The sequence below is a fragment of the Coturnix japonica genome, chromosome 22 (genome assembly GCF_054131305.1).
Source record: "Coturnix japonica strain WE chromosome 22, WE-NBRP24, whole genome shotgun sequence".
NCBI classification, from domain to species: domain Eukaryota; kingdom Metazoa; phylum Chordata; class Aves; order Galliformes; family Phasianidae; genus Coturnix; species Coturnix japonica.
In genome coordinates, this window is record NC_140684.1 from 7,329,238 (window position 1) to 7,345,016 (window position 15,779).

A 15,779-nucleotide genomic window follows, 5' to 3' on the forward strand; every position below is an offset into this window, starting at 1 on the left:
CCCTGTGTCCCTGTGGATGCTGCTGGGGGGCAAACCCAGGGCACCCCCATTGCTGTCCCCCAGCTGGCGTGGCTACGTCCCTCCTGCTGTCACCCAGCTGTCCTGCATGGGGATGGGGACAGGAGGGAGGGGATGAGGCAGCCAGGCCTTGCATCCCATCGTGCTGCTTCCGTGCCTCAGTTTCCCCACTGCACTGAGAGCAGCGTGCTCTGCAGCAGGGCACACTGTAACATGTCATAAGGATACCGATGCAGAAAACACTTCTGGACTGGGGCTACAGCCCCCCTGCCCACCCCAGACCCCCACAGAAGGACCCTTCAACTCCCCTCACCCTCAGCGAGCGGCGCTGCTGAATTTACGGCTGTCAGCACTGCAGCTGCACACCAGCAACACGCCCACTCCAGCAGCAAACCCGCAGCCTGCGGGGCTGCCAAAGAGCCGGGAGCGGAGCCAGAGCCAGAGCCAGAGCCAGAGCCAGAGCCAGAGCCAGAGCCAGAGCCAGAGCCAGAGCCAGAGCCAGAGCCAGAGCCAGCCCTGCTCCCTATGGCCAGAAACCTCAGAGCTGGGGATGCAGACATAGACACGCCTGAAAAGGGGGGTTATTTATTCACAAAACAACACCCCCCACAAAAAAACAAAACCATGTAAGAAACCTGTTATAAACAAAAGAATTGTACAAATATAGAAATTGGAGGGGGGAGACCATGGGACCCTCGGTGTGAAGCAAACCCTTCCTTAAGCAGATCTGGAGGGGTGATTCTCCTGTTCAGGTGGAAATAGCGCTGCATCACAGCATGCTGCAGAGCAGGGCAGCCCGTTGTTGCAGAGCAGAGCAGCTCACGCTGCAGAGGAGCCATGCATGCATTCCATGCGCTCTGCAGGGACAAAGAAGCTTTGCTGCAGAGCTGCTTGCTGCAGGGTGTGGGTGGTGGGGACATGGGATGCTGCATGGGCCCCATCTTGCACTGTTCCCCAACCTCCTGTGGCTGCATTTGCAGAAGCAGGAGCAGAGGAGGCAATGTGGGCACGTTGGGAATTAATGGGGAACTGCAGGACTGGGCTGCAACCCCTGATTTGTTCCTCATTGCTCATACTTGGATTAAGGGGGTTTTGCAAAGCAAATTGTAGGAGGGCAGCCACGCGCTGCAGAGCAGCTGGAACGTTCTGGTTTGCTCTCAGCCCTGTTTTACATTTCTCAGGTATAATCTCAAGTCAATTTCACAGCAGCAAATCCATTTTTTTTTTTCCTCCCCTCATCTCTACAATGAAATGGCTGAAACCAACTGGATTTCACACACACAAACTGCTGCTTTGTTTTTCTCTCCAGCAGCTCCAGCAGGGCTGTAGGAGCCAAAGGAAGCCTGATTTACCCCTTCACTCTGCTGAGTTCCACATCCCTCCTGTCCCACCTCCCCCCCACCCCCCATCCCATCCTCATACCCAGGAGGGTCCCTATGGGCGGGTGGTCATAGGAGGCTGCAGACCACACCGGCATCCTCCGAGTGGTCGCAGTTGTGGACGTCCCATTGGATGTGTGAGCAGTGCAGCAGTGAGGGCTCGCTGCCTTTGCACTTGAGGTTGTCGAGGAAGATGTAACCGGTGCCGGGGCCATAATATGCTTCCCCCCACGCCGCCATGGCGTGCCCACAGCCCAGCTGCCTGCACACCACCTTGGCATCCCGCAGGTCCCAGGCGTCGTCGCACACCGTGCCCCATTGGGACAGGTAGAACATCTCCACGCGGCCCTCGCACCGATGGCTGCCATTCACCAGGCGCAAGAACCCTGTGATGGGACATTGGGATGGGGTGGAGGAGAACAGGCTCATCCCAGCCAGGCTGAGCTGGGGGGAGCCTTGTTTCCCACCTCTGGACCAGCACCCATAGGATGCTCACCATCCTCCAGATGGGTCGGGGCCGACGTGGTGGTGGCAACAGTGGCTTCTTGGAAGTGTTTTCCTGAGTCGTCAGCACCTGGTGCAGCAGGGAAGGCAGGACAGGATTCAGGGCCAACTAGGACCAGCTCAGAGTCCCCCTGCATGTGGCAGGGGAAAGGAGCTGAGAAATGTTGGCTTTGGGAGAGCACATGAGAGAAGACACAGCGCTGCAGTGCTGCTGCCCTCCCCGAGTCACAAAGAGCATCCCAAGGTGGAAGGGACCCACAGGGCTCACAGAACCATAGAATCACAGCCACCGAGGTTGGAAGAGACCTTTGAGATCCCCACATCCAACCCCAGCCCACCCCACCATCCCACATCCCCATGGCTCTGGAACAGGGATGGTGACCCCCTGGGCAGCTGTGCACTGCAGCACTGCTCTTTGGAGATGAAATTCTTCCTAATATCCAACCTGAGATCACCGAGTCCAACCCATGACTCTACACAGGGAACCTTATGTGTGCGTCCACCCTGAGCTCAGGGCTGTGCCCACCGACCCGGGCCAGCAATACTTATGGTCCTATTGGGCCCACACTGCAGTCCTACATCCCAGCAGCACAGCCGGGAGCGGCGATGCTCAGAGCACGCACCTCGGCACACAACACCCGCATCCTCGTGATGGCCGCAGTTGTGTTGCCCCCATCCCAGGTGGAAGCAGTCGGCCAGGCTCTCTTCGTGCCCGTCGCACCCCACGTTATCCAGCAGCACCGGCCCGCTGCCGTACCCGAAAGAACCCAGCACGGTGGCGGAGACGGCGGCCCCGCATCCCAACTGCCGACAAACCACCTGCGCGTCGGGGAAGTCCCAGTCGTCGTCGCACACCGTGCCCCACGTCCCGCCGTGCCGCACCTCCACCCGACCGCGGCAGCTCCCGTTGCCGTTCGCCAACCTCACGCCGCCACCTGCGGGTGGGCGCCCGCACAGACACTGCGGGAATCGGGGGGGGAAGGAGGGGGGAAAAGGGGGTGGGGAGCGGCTGGGGATGTCCCTGGGAGGGTGGGGAGAGACTTAGGGATGGAGGAGGGAGTGATGGGTGGATGTGATGGGAGGATACGGGGAGGTCCCCATAGGGATCCCATGTTAACGGGGAGCCCTTTGGAGACATGGGAGGAGCCGAAGAAATGAGGGGGGGAACCCTACGAGTATGGGGTAAAACCACTGAGAGAAGGAGGGGAGTCATTGAGGAGATGGGGAGAGACCTGGGAATGAGGAAGGAACACATCTAGATAGGGGTGGAGGTCTTGGGGAGATGGGGGAAGGATGGAGAGCCCCTGGGAGGAGCCCTGAGATAATGAAAGGAGACTCCTAGGGACGCTGGGGAGCCCTGGGAATGAGGGAGGTACCCTACGGGTTCATAGTGAAACACTGGGATCAGGGGAGGAGCCTTATGGAAATGGGGGGAGACCCTGGATGGATGAGGGGAGCCCCTGGGAATGAAGGAGGTACCCAAATAGATATAGGGTGACGTTCCTGGGTGTACAAGGAGAGGATGGGGAGATGGGGGCACACACATGGGCTGATCCCAGGTGATCCCCAGCCCTGAGGTGGGGGGGCTGAGCCCTGGGGTGATGATCCCAGGGCAGTGAGGGGGCTGGGACAGGAGCACCTCGGGCTGGGGGTGCTTACTTTCCATCTCGGCAGTGATGAGCACAGTGGTGACCACCTCGGTCGCTGGTGAGGGCTGCTCACGGCTGACTGTCACTGCTGAGACATGGGGACACACGGGTGCTCGGTGTCTGGCCCCAGCACACACTGCCCCTGCTCTGAGCCACAGCCAACACCGCGGTGTCCCCAGGCAAAATCCCTTGGTGCTGAGGAAGAGGTTCCCTGGGACGTGCATGGGAAAGGTCACCCAAGAGAGCTCCAGAGCCTCACCGAGGTGCACATGGCTGCCCCGTGGGAAGGGACAGCCCAGACAGTTGCTGGTCCTCAGAGCCCTCCCTGCTGTGGCACTGGCTGCTGCCAACCCCGTACCTGTGGCTGTGGCAGTGAGCATCTCTTCATAGTCCAGGGCCACGGAGGTGGTGAAGGATGTGATGGTGGATGTGTCCAGACCTGCAGGGACACAGAAGGACGGGGTGACAGTCAGGAAGAAGCTGCGAAGCACACAACCCTCCAGCTGTGAGCCCAGGGTGCAGAGTGGAGTGGTGTGAGGAAGGAGATGGAGATGAGATGGAGATGACGGACATGGAGATGGAGATGATGGATCTCCTTCATCCTTACTGCCCACATTCTGTAAACAGGGGTTCTCCAGCTCCACACAAGTGCTTTTTTGATGCTTGATACATCAGATACTGAGCAGCAGGAGCCCAGCAGAGGCAGGGTGTGAGCAGCCAGCCTCACCACCAGCCTCAGAGCTGGATCCCCCAAGTCTTGCCCCACCTGATGGGCACTGAGCGCTGCCACCCAGACCCAGCACAGGATGACAGGGGAGGAAAGGGGCACCCTTAGAAAACTGGCCCTTCCACTCCATCAGCAGCTTTGGTTGTGAATAGTAGAAAAGCAAAAGCACCATCACTTCCTGCTCCACTCATTATCAAACATAATGATGGAGCTCAAGGGAACTGTTCACATATACATGGTCATCAGCAGATAACGGCAGCGCTGGGCAATGCAGAGAAGGCTCCACTCCCTCCCTCCCATCCTGGCAGGCTGTTTCCATGCCAGGTCCCATCCTCGTGCCCCATTACCCATGCAGATCACCCCGGCATCCTCGTGGTGGCCGCAGTTGTGGATGCCCCAGCCGAGGCTATAGCAGGCAGAGAGGATGGGCTCACTGCCCTCACAGTTGACGTTGTCCAGCAGGATGTGCCCGGTGCCGTAGCCAAAATAAGCGTTGCTTTTGTACTCCAGAGCCTGGCCGCAGCCCACCTGCTTGCAGACCACGCTGGCGTCGCTCAGCCCCCAGTCATCATCACACACCGTGCCCCAGCTCCCCTGGTAGAAGATCTCCACACGGCCCTGGCAGGGGTCTGCCCCGCTCACCAGCCGGATGCGGCCGTCACCTGCAGGGTGACAGCATGGGGGACAAATGTCTGGCTGTCCCTTCAAGGTCACCGGCCCATAGAGGTGGGATATGGGTGTGCTTATGGTGGTGAAATTGCCCAGGTTCCTGGAAGAGGATCTGCTTTAGGGCAGACTACTACAACAGGATGGTGGGTGAGGTGATGGGTGATGGTGGGTGAGGTGATGGTGGGTGAGGTGATGGGTGATGGTGGTGGGAGGTGGGTGATGGGTGATGGGACATGGGTGCTGCTTTCTGCTCGCCCCTTGGATTGTTCCCAGCCAGGTCGTGTCATGAGCAGCTCACCTTCCCCATTCTGCACTGAGGCCGTGGCAGTCCTGCTGGTCGGTCCTTCGCTTGCTGATGTGGGGGAGAGCTCTAGAAAGGGAATGAGAGACGGCATCAATTTCTGCCTGCAGAAACCTTCCCAGAAGCGAGCTGTATCCAGGGACCCTGCTGTAACTATACACTTCATACAAACAATAACACTCTGCCGGCCGAGTGAACCAAGCCTTATTACCATTGCAGACAACAGCCACATCCTCATAGTGGTAGCAGTTGTGGATGCCCCATCCGTGGCTCCAGCATTCACTCAGCGCCGCCTCCTGGCCCTTGCAGTCCACGTTGTCCAAGAAGATGGGCCCCCTCCCCTGGCCGAAAGTCATGGGTGCCGGCAGGGCGATGGCGTGGCCACATCCCAGCTGGCGACACACCACGTTGGCATCCACGATGTCCCAGTCGTCATCACACACGGTGCCCCAGGAGCCGTTGTACAGGATCTCCACGCGGCCCTGGCACCGGCTGGGCCCGTTGGCCAGGCGCAGCTCTGCAAGGACGGCCCAACACGGGGCTTCAGCTGGGAGGGCAGCACCCAGCGTCCAATGGAACCACAGCATTTGGAGGCTCTGGGCCCATTCTGCACCAAATCTTTGCTCTTTGGACCAAAGTGGGGGCATAGAAATGCTTTCCCAAGCTGGTATAAGCAGCCCTTAAGGGGACTGCTTAGGGGAGGTGACAGCTATAGCAGGGAGCAGCGAGGTTGTACTCGCCTGATCATAAGTAGAATAAGGATAATAAAGAATCTCTATTTCCTTTCTGTAGGGGAGGGTCAGCTCTTTGTTGCTGCTCTTTGTTCAGAACCAACCCGCTGCCTCTCTGACGCATTTTTCAACTGCAACACCCAGAGAAGAGCGACTCAGAGTGAAGAATCTCACCTGGGAATGGTGGCGGAGCAGGCTCGGAGCTTCCTGAAACAGAGAAGGCAGGGTTGGGTCTCATAGGATACAGTGAAGGAGATGGCAGGAACAGGGGAGCCGCAGCTCCCCCAGATCCCTGGATGGAATGTGATAGAGAGGTGCCAAGAGTGGCCATTAGCAGCTTAATGAAACCAAGCTGCTCTCCTGGCACGCGCCGAGGAGTTGCTCGCTTCCAGACAGAAGCAGCCTTTCATTCCTGCCTCTCCTCTCCTCTCTGCCATTGTTTGGCTGCCAGCAGCTTGCATTATGAGCACGGTGAGTGACAGCAGCAAGCCCTGGATAAATGGTCCTGCCTGCCACCAGAGCCTGCTGGTGGTTCCTGATGGGAAATGCTGCTCTGGGCACCACTCGGTGCATTCTAATTCCATTCAGCAATGCTGAAGAGGGGAGGGCTGCAGGGGCTGCTGCAGGGCAGCACACAGGTCTGCGTCCTGCCATCACATATGTCACATTGCAGCGGTGCAGGTACCTGGGTAACAGCCGCTGCTGCAGCATTTTCAGCCAGGAAAAACAAAAGATGTGGCCCAAAAAACATGGGGGGACACAGACATGGCCCCTTAGGGTGCTTGGCAGCAGAAGGGGTGGGAGTTGGGGTGTGAGATGGGGCAGCCACCTTGGGATGCCCAAAGAGTATCTGGAACGGTGATTTATTCTGGCTTGTATGGATTCTGAGCACTTTTAAACCTCTTTTTAACAAGGAGCAGATAAGAAGGACGTTGTTCAATATTCAGTATCCATCGCCCGTTAGTCAGAATCAAAGCTCTGAAGTATTTATTTCAGAGCATCCTCCAGCAAAGTCAAGAGAAACCTGAATAACATGCACAGTGTGTCCACACTAATGAGCAAAGCCATCGTGGAGAACAGAGCTCCTGGCTCCCTCTGATCCAGCTCACAAAGCCCAGAGAACAAAGGGAACTGCCTTGAGGTAAATACAGCCCCCTTTAAGTCACATTTCTGAATAAACCCACCCAAATAGGACAAATCACCCTCTGGTAGGACTTAGCCTTGGCCATTCAGGAAGAGAAACAGCAGAGCTCACCATTGGGGCTGAGGAAGAGGAGGAGGAGGAGGAGCAGGGAGGAAGGCAGTGCCCCGCATGCCATGCAGGGACCAGGGCTCATCGCTGCTCTGGGGTTCTCTTGCTGCCCCTGCAACATGCAGACACCAGCATTAGCCATTGGGCAGCGATCACATCAAATCATGGCTCCGGTTGGGGTTTGCTGAGAACAAGAGGTGTTTTCTTGTTGATGAAGGGTCACTTTGGACCTTTAGGGCTGGGCTTCTGCACCACAGCATCACATCATTTGTCAGTGGGAGGAGATGCAGACTCCATTGGGACGAGGAGGAAAGCAAGCGAGGAGAAAACGAGGAAGAGATTAAAGATAATAAGATGCAATTTCCCCATCATTTGCTGCTCTCTTCACCAACTGCTGCTGGAATGGTGAACATCTGGCACTGCTGGATTCTCAATGGCAGCACGGGGTGGTGACAGCACTGCTTCCATCACCCAGGCACGGCAAAGGAGAGCTCACATCATATACCTGTGCTGTACCCAGCCCACAGGACTCAGCCCCTTCCCACAGAGCTGCCACACAGGACACAGCCCCCTGCACATCCCTGTTCTCACCGTGGGGCTGCTGCCGGCCCAGCACTCAGAGGAGACCCGCCAGCAGACAGTCGGCTCAGTTACGGGGCTCGGAAATCAATCTAGTCCCTAACATTGCATTTCTCAATACTCCATTCATGCTTATTCCGCTCTGAATAATGTCGCCTTTTGTCCCACCAGCCCTCCCCACTCTCTGCTGGAGGGTGGCTGACAGACGGCCGGCACACTGCCGTGGGCCTGCAGCCCCTCAGCACGCTGCCTGCACCAGCCCTGCTGTGGGTGAGCATCCATGTTACATCCATCCCACATGCATCCCAAATCCATCCCACATCCGCTCTGTATCCATCCCATACCCACTCTGCATCCACCTTGCATCCATTCCATATCCATCCCACGTTAATCCCACATACATCCCATATCTGCCCTGCATCCACCCTGCATCCATCCCACAACCATCTCACATCCATCCCATATCTATTCCACATCCATCCCACAACCATCTCACATCCATCCCATATCCATTGCACATCCATCCCATATCCATTCCGCATCCATCCCACATGTATTCCACACCCATCCCGTATCCATTCCACACACATCCTGCATCCACCCTGCATCTATCTCACATTCATCCTTCATCCATCCTGCATCCACCCCATGTTTATCCCACATCCATCTTTTGCGCTTTGCATCCCATTCCAGTTGTCCCAGCACTCCATAAAGCACTGAGCTGCTGAGCACAGTCCCTGCTATCCCTATAAAGGTGAATCCCTCCTTTTCCTCCCACAGAAAGTCCCAGCTCTGTTTTCACCCCAAACAATGCAGATCTCAGCAAACAAGCTGGGAAAGCTCCTTCCCTCAGTCTGGGCATGAGAGAGGCGGACTGACCCTATTGCAATGGACTGACCCTATTGCAATGGACTGATCCTATTGCAATGGACTGACCCTATTGCAAAAGCAGTGTTTTCCATCAATCCACGTACCTGTCTGCTGTTTTCTTTCCAGTATAAAGATGATGTATTTAAACCCAGAAATAAATCTGCTCCTCTGAAGTCAAGAAAAGTGCTGGCTGGTTAGTTTAAAAAAACAAAAGAGGGAAAATTAATCCATGCAAGGAATATTACAGTGGGGGATACAGCAGGAAAAGAAAGGTAACAAGGAGGAGAAGAGGCTCCCATCCATCAGCCAAGCAGCTCCCGGCTGTCATCCTGTGTCACCCCGCAGGCTCAGGGCTATGGGGCAGGATGGCAGCCCGGCCCCATTGCGGGATACTGGGGCTCAGGGATGGCTGAGAGGGAGGAGGAGGAGGAAAGGAAGAGGAGAGCAAGGAGAGCAAGGGGCGGCTCAGCGGGGCATGGCGGTGGGACTGGCTCGGGTTTCAGGGCAGCTGGCACTGGGAGCACTGTGACCTCCCTGGGCTGGCTGAGGGCATTCCGGCTTTGCCTTCCCCCTCCTGTGCTGCCTGGATCCGTCCCATTGACACAGACAGGACCAGACCCTAAATCCACAGCACTCTCCATCTGCTCCTGGGCATCCCCAGCATGTCCAATGCTGCACACAGTGCTCAGGGCATCAGCAGTACCCGCACTCTGCTGTTCTGAGGGCAGTATCAAGGAGGTGCTCAGGGTGTCCAAAAGCACAAGATGTGGATTATTGGTGTTCACCCACCTCCTCATCATAGGAAACCTCCCTTCTCCATCACCTCATGTGCTACAAGACCACAGTGTCCCCCTGGGCTTCCAATGAAGTGTGTTTAGCCACAAGCCAAACAATAAAAGTGAGAGCAAATTTGAAGGCAATGGGGAAGGAGGAACACAGAAACGTGCTGCTTTCCTGCTCTTGCAGCAGCACGGGCACTGGGGTGTGCTGTCGGCTCTGATAAGCTGATCCCAGAGGCAGTGAGGTCCCTGCCCTTCCTGCAGGGCTGCCCATGCCCCCAAGTGCTGGGGTTTGGGGTTTTCCTTGGCACAAAGCCGGCTCCAAAACAGCCGTCACTGCCAGCACCGTCACCCATCTGCCAGCACTGCCCCCTGTGTGTTCAGTAATTAGCAATTAGGCACTGACTTTGTATTCCCCAGGAGCAGCAGAGTTCTAACGAGTCTGCTCACAAACATCGCTTTCAAAGGTTCCTTTTAAGTCTGTTTTGCCCAAACTTTGCAAAACTCCCAGCCTCTCTGGCTACCCGCCATGGCTGTAAGTGAGCACCGTACAGCCTTTGAACCACAACGAGGCAAAGCCTCCCTCCTGGTAAACACACGGGCATCAGGTCATCTGCTTTGGGATGCTCTTCTGCTTAAGCTGAAGGTATTTTCTGAGAGCCAAAGGAAGAGATGCAGGCTGTGTGCTGGCACAGGGCTGCGGTGAGCTGGGGAGCCAGGAGAGGAACCCAGCCCTGGACAAATGCCTTTTGTTTGTCCCATAATCCGCATCCTGAGTGATGTGCTGCAGGACCCACCTGCGCCAGGGGGGAAGGAGCAGCCCAAGGACGGGCTGCTGACAGCAGGGGGGGCACAGCAGCTGGTACCATTAAGACCCCAAATGGTGAGTGCCCATAGGGGGCTGTCAGCAGTACGGCCAAGTATATAGGGGATGCAGTGCTGTCTATTGGAGGTGCAGTACAGCCCATAGGGGATGCAGTGCTGTCCATGGGAGGTGCAGTACAGCCCATAGGGGATGCAGTGCTGTCTATTGGAGGCGCAGCACAGCCCATAGGGGATGCAGTGCTGTCCATTGGAGATGCAGCACAGCCCATAGGGGATGCAGTGCTGTCCATTGGAGGTGCAGCACAGCCCATAGGGGATGCAGTGCTGTCCATTGGAGGTGCAGCACAGAACATAGGGGATGCAGTGCTGTCTATTGGAGGTGCAGCACAGCCCATAGGGGATGCAGTGCTGTCTATTGGAGGTGCAGCACAGCCCATAGGGGATGCAGTGCTGTCTATTGGAGGTGCAGCACAGCCCATAGGGGATACAGTGCTGTCAATTGGAGGTGCAGCACAGCCCATAGGGGATGCAGTGCTGTCTATTGGAGGTGCAGCACAGCCCATAGGGGATACAGTGCTGTCAATTGGAGGTGCAGCACAGCCCATAGGGGATGCAGTGCTGTCTATTGGAGGTGCAGCACAGAACATAGGGGATGCAGTGCTGTCCATTGGAGGTGTAGCCACATCCAGGCTGCTCAAAGCACCATCCAGACAGGACAGGAATGGGCCAAAGAAGCAGCAATTACAGCACCACAAACACAACACAGCCATCAAACTGCATTTTCTCCAGCAGGAAACTGATTCTATTGAACATATTGAATCTCAGTGATATCTCCCGTGATATATCCCCTCTCAATGTGGATATCCCGCATTACAGTCACATTCTCAGCCCTTTTAGTCCCGTCCTGCCCTTTGCCATCACACAGCGCTGCCCTCAAGGGCCCCACACACACAAAATGGCCGCACAAAATGGCGGCGCTGATTGGACAGTCGCAGTCTCCTCCCCTTACGGCCTCAGCGCGGCGACCCGGGGCCGCTCAGTCAGCGCTGGGCCGTTGTGGTGGCAGGACGGGAGGTGATGGGTCCGTGTTATCAGCCAGATCCTCTGATTGATAGCCTATAATCAGCCAGATCCTCTGATAGCCTATTATCAGCAGCCAGATCCTCTGATAGCTGTGCTACAAAGCAGCGATGCCACATCCAGGCTGCTCAAAGCCCCATCCACACAGGGCAGGAATGCCTTGAACAACAGCTGGGCCGAAGGAGCAGCAGTCAGAGCAGCAAACGATGATCAAAATTGTATTTTCTCCAATAGGAAATGGGTTTTATTGAACGCATTGATACCTGCTGTGATATATCTCAGTAGGGATATACAGAACACATCAGAATACCTGCTGAGGAGTCAGGGAGATCTGATGCCTAAATAAATCCATTGCATTTGGAAATTAGGGATTAGCACCTGTGATACCAGCGTGTGCCTGTGCCCACAGGGTCGGCAGCACTCTGAGAACATGGGGTGAGTGTGCTCTGACCCCAAAGCCACAGCGACCTGGTGCCTTGATCCCCTCCTTGCAGCTGGGATGGAGCCTGGCCAGCATGCTGAGCCCAGCACAGCACAAGCTTGTCCTACAAGAGGGTTGAATGGTGGCAATGAGGGTCAGCAAATTGTTGTCAGGGATGAAGGAAATCAAATCATGTCACCCCATTCTCTGAACCAAGAAGTGCATGAAAGCACAGCTGCTTTTGAGCTTGTGGAGAGCAGTGAGGATGGAGCAGCCTTTGTCCACCCCACTCCCATAGGGGCTGCAGCCATAGAACTCCTCATCCCAGCCTGGATCTCACTGCAGGGTCAGTGCAGAGCAGCAGGGTTGATGTCCCATGTGCCCCACTGAGCAGTAAAACACAATCTGAAAGCAGTGGCCCTGTGGCTGGTGCTTCCCCTTTTGCAGCTTTATTTCTTCAGGGGTTCTGAAATAATTTCCTAGTTATTACGCATTCATATTTTTCCCTTGACGCCCTGTACATGTCCAGCAGCCAGGGGATAAGAGTGGCACCTTACCAGGGGCTGAGCTTCGTGCAGAGCAGAGCTCTTAAGCCAGCTGGCTCCAGCCCTGCTCCCCATGCCCATGTGCCACAGCACCATGAAGGGCTCTGCAGCTGCCCTGGCTGCTCTTCTCCTTATGGCACTCTGCTCCTCGGCTGTGGACTCCTCTCCTTTAAGCAATAGTAGCTTTTCTCCTTGCAGGTCACCAAGAACAGGGAGATACGCGCAGACCCAGAGCAGTTCTGGGTGCAGGCACTCCTGGAGCTCTTCCAGAACAGAAAAGCTGCTCTCCCACCAGAGAAAAGGAAAACAGAGATGATGCAGAACACATCAGAATACCTGCTGAGGAGTTGGGAGCTCTGATGCCTAAACAAATCCCTTGCACTTGGAAATTAGGGTTTATGTGGTTTATTTGTGACACCGCCTTCAGGCCACATCCTTCCATGACCTGTGAGTTGGTGTGTCTCCAACTCCCTGTAGGAGCTGACTGCCACTCAGCACAGCCCCGTGGGGAGATGTGGGCACCCCAAACCCAGCCCTCAGGGTCCCCTGTGCCCTCACATCCCCACCCCAGGGCTCTGCTCATTGTGACATGGGTCACCAGCACCCACGTTGTCACCGTGACATCACAATGTGCAGAGCTGTATCACACAGCACAGCCCCTGTGTGCCCCCAGTCCCGGGTACCTCTGGATCGAGGAAGCAGCTCCACTGCTTTGCTCCAGAAGTGACGCCCAGGAATGGAGCTGAGGTCTCGACGCCTCTGTGCACCGCAGCCCAATCTTCGCCACCGCCGCCCTGCGGCACGGCCCAGGGCACGGGCACAACCTGAACGGGAACCGTCCCCCCCAAGAAATAAGCAGCACATCTCCGAGGAGGAAGGTGAGCGCAGAGCATTCCCGCAGCAGATGAACCTCTGCCACGTGCTGGTGTCACCCCGCTGCCATGCTTGAGGTGACGATGCCCTTGTCCCCATGGCAGGATGCGGCCTGTGCCACCGGACAGACGACGACCCCGAAATCTACGGCGAGATGTGCCGTCAGGACAGGATCTGTGTCCATGAGAACTGCCTGGTGAGCCCCAACCCCATCCCCTGACCCCCAGCCCTGTGCCAGCTGCTGCCCCCCATGTGCAGCAACAGGTCCCCGCTTGCCTCCCGCAGTACCACGCCACCGGGATGTACCAGCACGGCGCAGACGATGAAGGATTCTTTGGATTCCTTCTCCCTGACATCGAGCAGCAGATGGAGCACGTGGCACAGAAGGTGAACAGGACGACGTGTCCCCACCGCGGTCCCCATGCTGTGTGGCTGGGAGGCTCCAGCAGAGCCCTCATTGCCCAAAAAGCCCCATGGCTGCACTAATCAGAAGGGACGTGGCCCAGCAGAACATCACGGTGCTCTGCTGGGCCATGGTCAGCTGTGGGTGCACGGCGCTGACGCCCAGCACTGCACTGCTGTCCCCAGATCTGCTGCATCTGCCGCAAGAAGGGCGCCTCTGTCCGCTGCCACAACCGGAGATGCTCCCGCACCTTCCACTTCCCCTGCGGAACAGAACGCAGATGTGTCTCCCAGTTCTTCGGCGAGTACAGGTGAGCGTGGGCAGGGCTGTGTCCCGCAGGGTGCAGGAGGGACGGGGCAGGAGGCTGAGCTGCCACCTCCGTCCCTCCTGCAGGTCCTTCTGCTGGCAGCATCGCCCAACGCAGCAGGTGCAGCCGCTGCGACAGCAGCACCCGCAGTGTGTCATCTGCATGGAGGAGGTGTACACACGGCCCAGCTACAACACCCTGGTCTGTCCCTCCTGCCGCAGCGCCATGTTCCACCGGCACTGCATCCAGGTAGGCGGCATCGCCCCCACACCACAACGGCACCATCCCCTGCACCACCCAACCCTGCAACCCTGGCATGGTCCCCAGCCCTGGGGCAACGTGCGGGGCCCCCCAGCTGATGTTGCTCCTTCCCCAGCGCCAAGCTCTGAGTGCGGCCTTGCACCATTTCCGCTGCCCGCTCTGCCAGGAGACGCAGACCTTCAAGGACGAGATGTTGCGTCTTGGCATCAAAATCCCAGACAGGTCAGCACCCACCGCCCCGCCACCGCCCGGCCCCGTCCCACCTCCCCTCGCACGGCCACACTCAGCTGTCCCCGGCTCCCTCCCACAGGGATGCAGCCTGGGAGCTAGCGGAAGCCTTCCAGGAGATCTACGAGAGGCACAGCACCTGTGACACCAGCGTGTGCCTGTGCCCAGCGGGACGGCAGCACTCTGAGAACATGGGGTGAGTGTGCTCTGACCCCAAAGCCACAGCGACCTGGCGCCTTCATCCCCTCCTTGCAGCTGGGATGGAGCCTGGCCAGCATGCTGAGCCCAGCACGGCACAAGCTGTGCACTGGTAGATCAGTACCAGCCACCAGTGTGGGAGTGGCATGGACCCCCCCATGGTCAGCACCCCACAGCCCCAGAACCCCCCTTGACAGTGTATCTCGGGCTTCTGTCACTATTCAGGCCCTGGAGGATGCTGCTCTGCAGCTCCTGCGGCTCCTGCGGGACCCACCAGCAGTGCTCTGCCATCGCTGAGGACGCTGAATCGTGGGAGTGCAGCGGCTGCAGTGGTGTGAGCGCCGGTAAGAAACGCAGCATGGGGATGTGGTCCCCATAGACACGTGGCCATATGTCCTCGGGACATGTCCTCCCCATTGGAGCCACGATGGGCACAGAGATGTGCTCCTACACTCATCTCCATGTACCTTACAGCCCCTTCAGCGTCAGGCCTGGCGCAGTGATCCCTGCAGGCACCACAGCTCCTGGCACTTCAGCTCCGGCACAAGAGGCTGCAACACACCAGGGACACCCCGATGCTCAGCTGCCTGCACAGCCCACGAGAAGCACCTCGGCCGCTCCACCTTCCCAGCGTCTGCACAACAGCCCCGATGGTTGGAACACCGGAGAGTTTGCTGATGTGCCGGAGCACTGCAGGGTGCAGCACCAACACTGCCGTGACTCTCCTGCCTGCACTGCCCTGCTGAGCTGCTGCGTCTTCTACAAGAGTCAGTGGTGGGAACCCTGACAAGATTCCAGCACCGTGGAAGATGACACAGGCTACAGCAGGGAGCTGAGACAACGGGTTTGATAGTCCCAGTAATTGATTTCGGCATTGACACTCCTGACTGGACATCACTGAATCGGATTGTGACTGCTGCCCAGAGAGGCTCTGGATGCCCCGTTCCTGGAGGCGATCAAGACCAGCTTGGATGGAGCCCTGGGCAACCTGGACTGGACTCAATCTGGAGGATGGTGACCCTGCCTTTTGCAGGGTGGTTAGAACTTCCAACCCTACCATCCTATGGCTTTACGTTTTATCCTATTCTTGCTTTAAATTATTTCCCATCCCTTATAAAAAAAAATATATATAAAAATTTAATTTACCCCCAATACTTTGTACGGAGTCGATTCCATGTAA

The 15,779-nt window shown here is 57.1% G+C and overlaps 2 protein-coding genes across 4 annotated transcripts; one reads left to right on the forward strand and one right to left on the reverse strand.

Annotated features, from left to right (window-relative positions):
* Positions 1-581: 581 nt before the first annotated feature.
* SSC4D (scavenger receptor cysteine rich family member with 4 domains) lies at positions 582-9,120 on the reverse strand. Of its 3 annotated transcripts, XM_032448389.2 has the most exons (12): positions 8,784-9,120; positions 7,234-7,342; positions 6,153-6,185; positions 5,459-5,764; positions 5,245-5,316; positions 4,625-4,939; positions 3,909-3,989; positions 3,561-3,638; positions 2,525-2,836; positions 1,894-1,971; positions 1,441-1,783; positions 582-875 (listed from the first exon to the last, which is right to left on the reverse strand). In XM_032448389.2, exons 2-11 carry the CDS (start codon positions 7,313-7,315, stop codon positions 1,467-1,469), a joined length of 1,674 nt encoding a protein of 557 aa, XP_032304280.2. In that variant the 5' UTR covers positions 7,316-7,342; positions 8,784-9,120; the 3' UTR covers positions 582-875; positions 1,441-1,466. The 3 variants fall into 3 exon arrangements, with proteins under 3 accessions (XP_032304280.2, XP_085378465.1, XP_085378467.1); XM_085522339.1 differs by lacking the exon at positions 8,784-9,120 and having other exon boundaries at positions 7,234-8,251; XM_085522341.1 differs by lacking the exons at positions 4,625-4,939; positions 8,784-9,120 and having other exon boundaries at positions 7,234-8,251.
* Positions 9,121-10,390: 1,270 nt separating this feature from the next.
* On the forward strand, positions 10,391-15,751 carry LOC107322420 (E3 ubiquitin-protein ligase PHF7-like). The gene is made up of 9 exons (XM_085522342.1): positions 10,391-13,207; positions 13,307-13,398; positions 13,488-13,589; positions 13,791-13,915; positions 13,999-14,161; positions 14,289-14,395; positions 14,484-14,597; positions 14,825-14,943; positions 15,074-15,751. Exons 1-9 carry the CDS (start codon positions 13,066-13,068, stop codon positions 15,100-15,102), a joined length of 993 nt encoding a protein of 330 aa, XP_085378468.1. The 5' UTR covers positions 10,391-13,065; the 3' UTR covers positions 15,103-15,751.
* Positions 15,752-15,779: the final 28 nt, after the last annotated feature.

Excerpts from the sequence above, each read along its gene's own strand:
- LOC107322420 (XM_085522342.1), top strand. The coding sequence starts at position 13,066 with ATGGAGCTGAGGTCTCGACGCCTCTGTGCACCGCAGCCCAATCTTCGC. Across the intron at positions 13,916-13,998 it reads CAGTTCTTCGGCGAGTACAG|GTCCTTCTGCTGGCAGCATC; the intron begins GTGAGCGTGGGC and ends TCCCTCCTGCAG. Across the intron at positions 14,162-14,288 it reads TCCACCGGCACTGCATCCAG|CGCCAAGCTCTGAGTGCGGC; the intron begins GTAGGCGGCATC and ends CTCCTTCCCCAG.
- SSC4D (XM_085522339.1), bottom strand. The coding sequence starts at position 7,372 with ATGGCTAATGCTGGTGTCTGCATGTTGCAGGGGCAGCAAGAGAACCCC. Across the intron at positions 5,765-6,152 it reads TGCTCCGCCACCATTCCCAG|AGCTGCGCCTGGCCAACGGG; the intron begins GTGAGATTCTTC and ends CCGTCCTTGCAG. Across the intron at positions 1,784-1,893 it reads CCCGACCCATCTGGAGGATG|GGTTCTTGCGCCTGGTGAAT; the intron begins GTGAGCATCCTA and ends GTCCCATCACAG.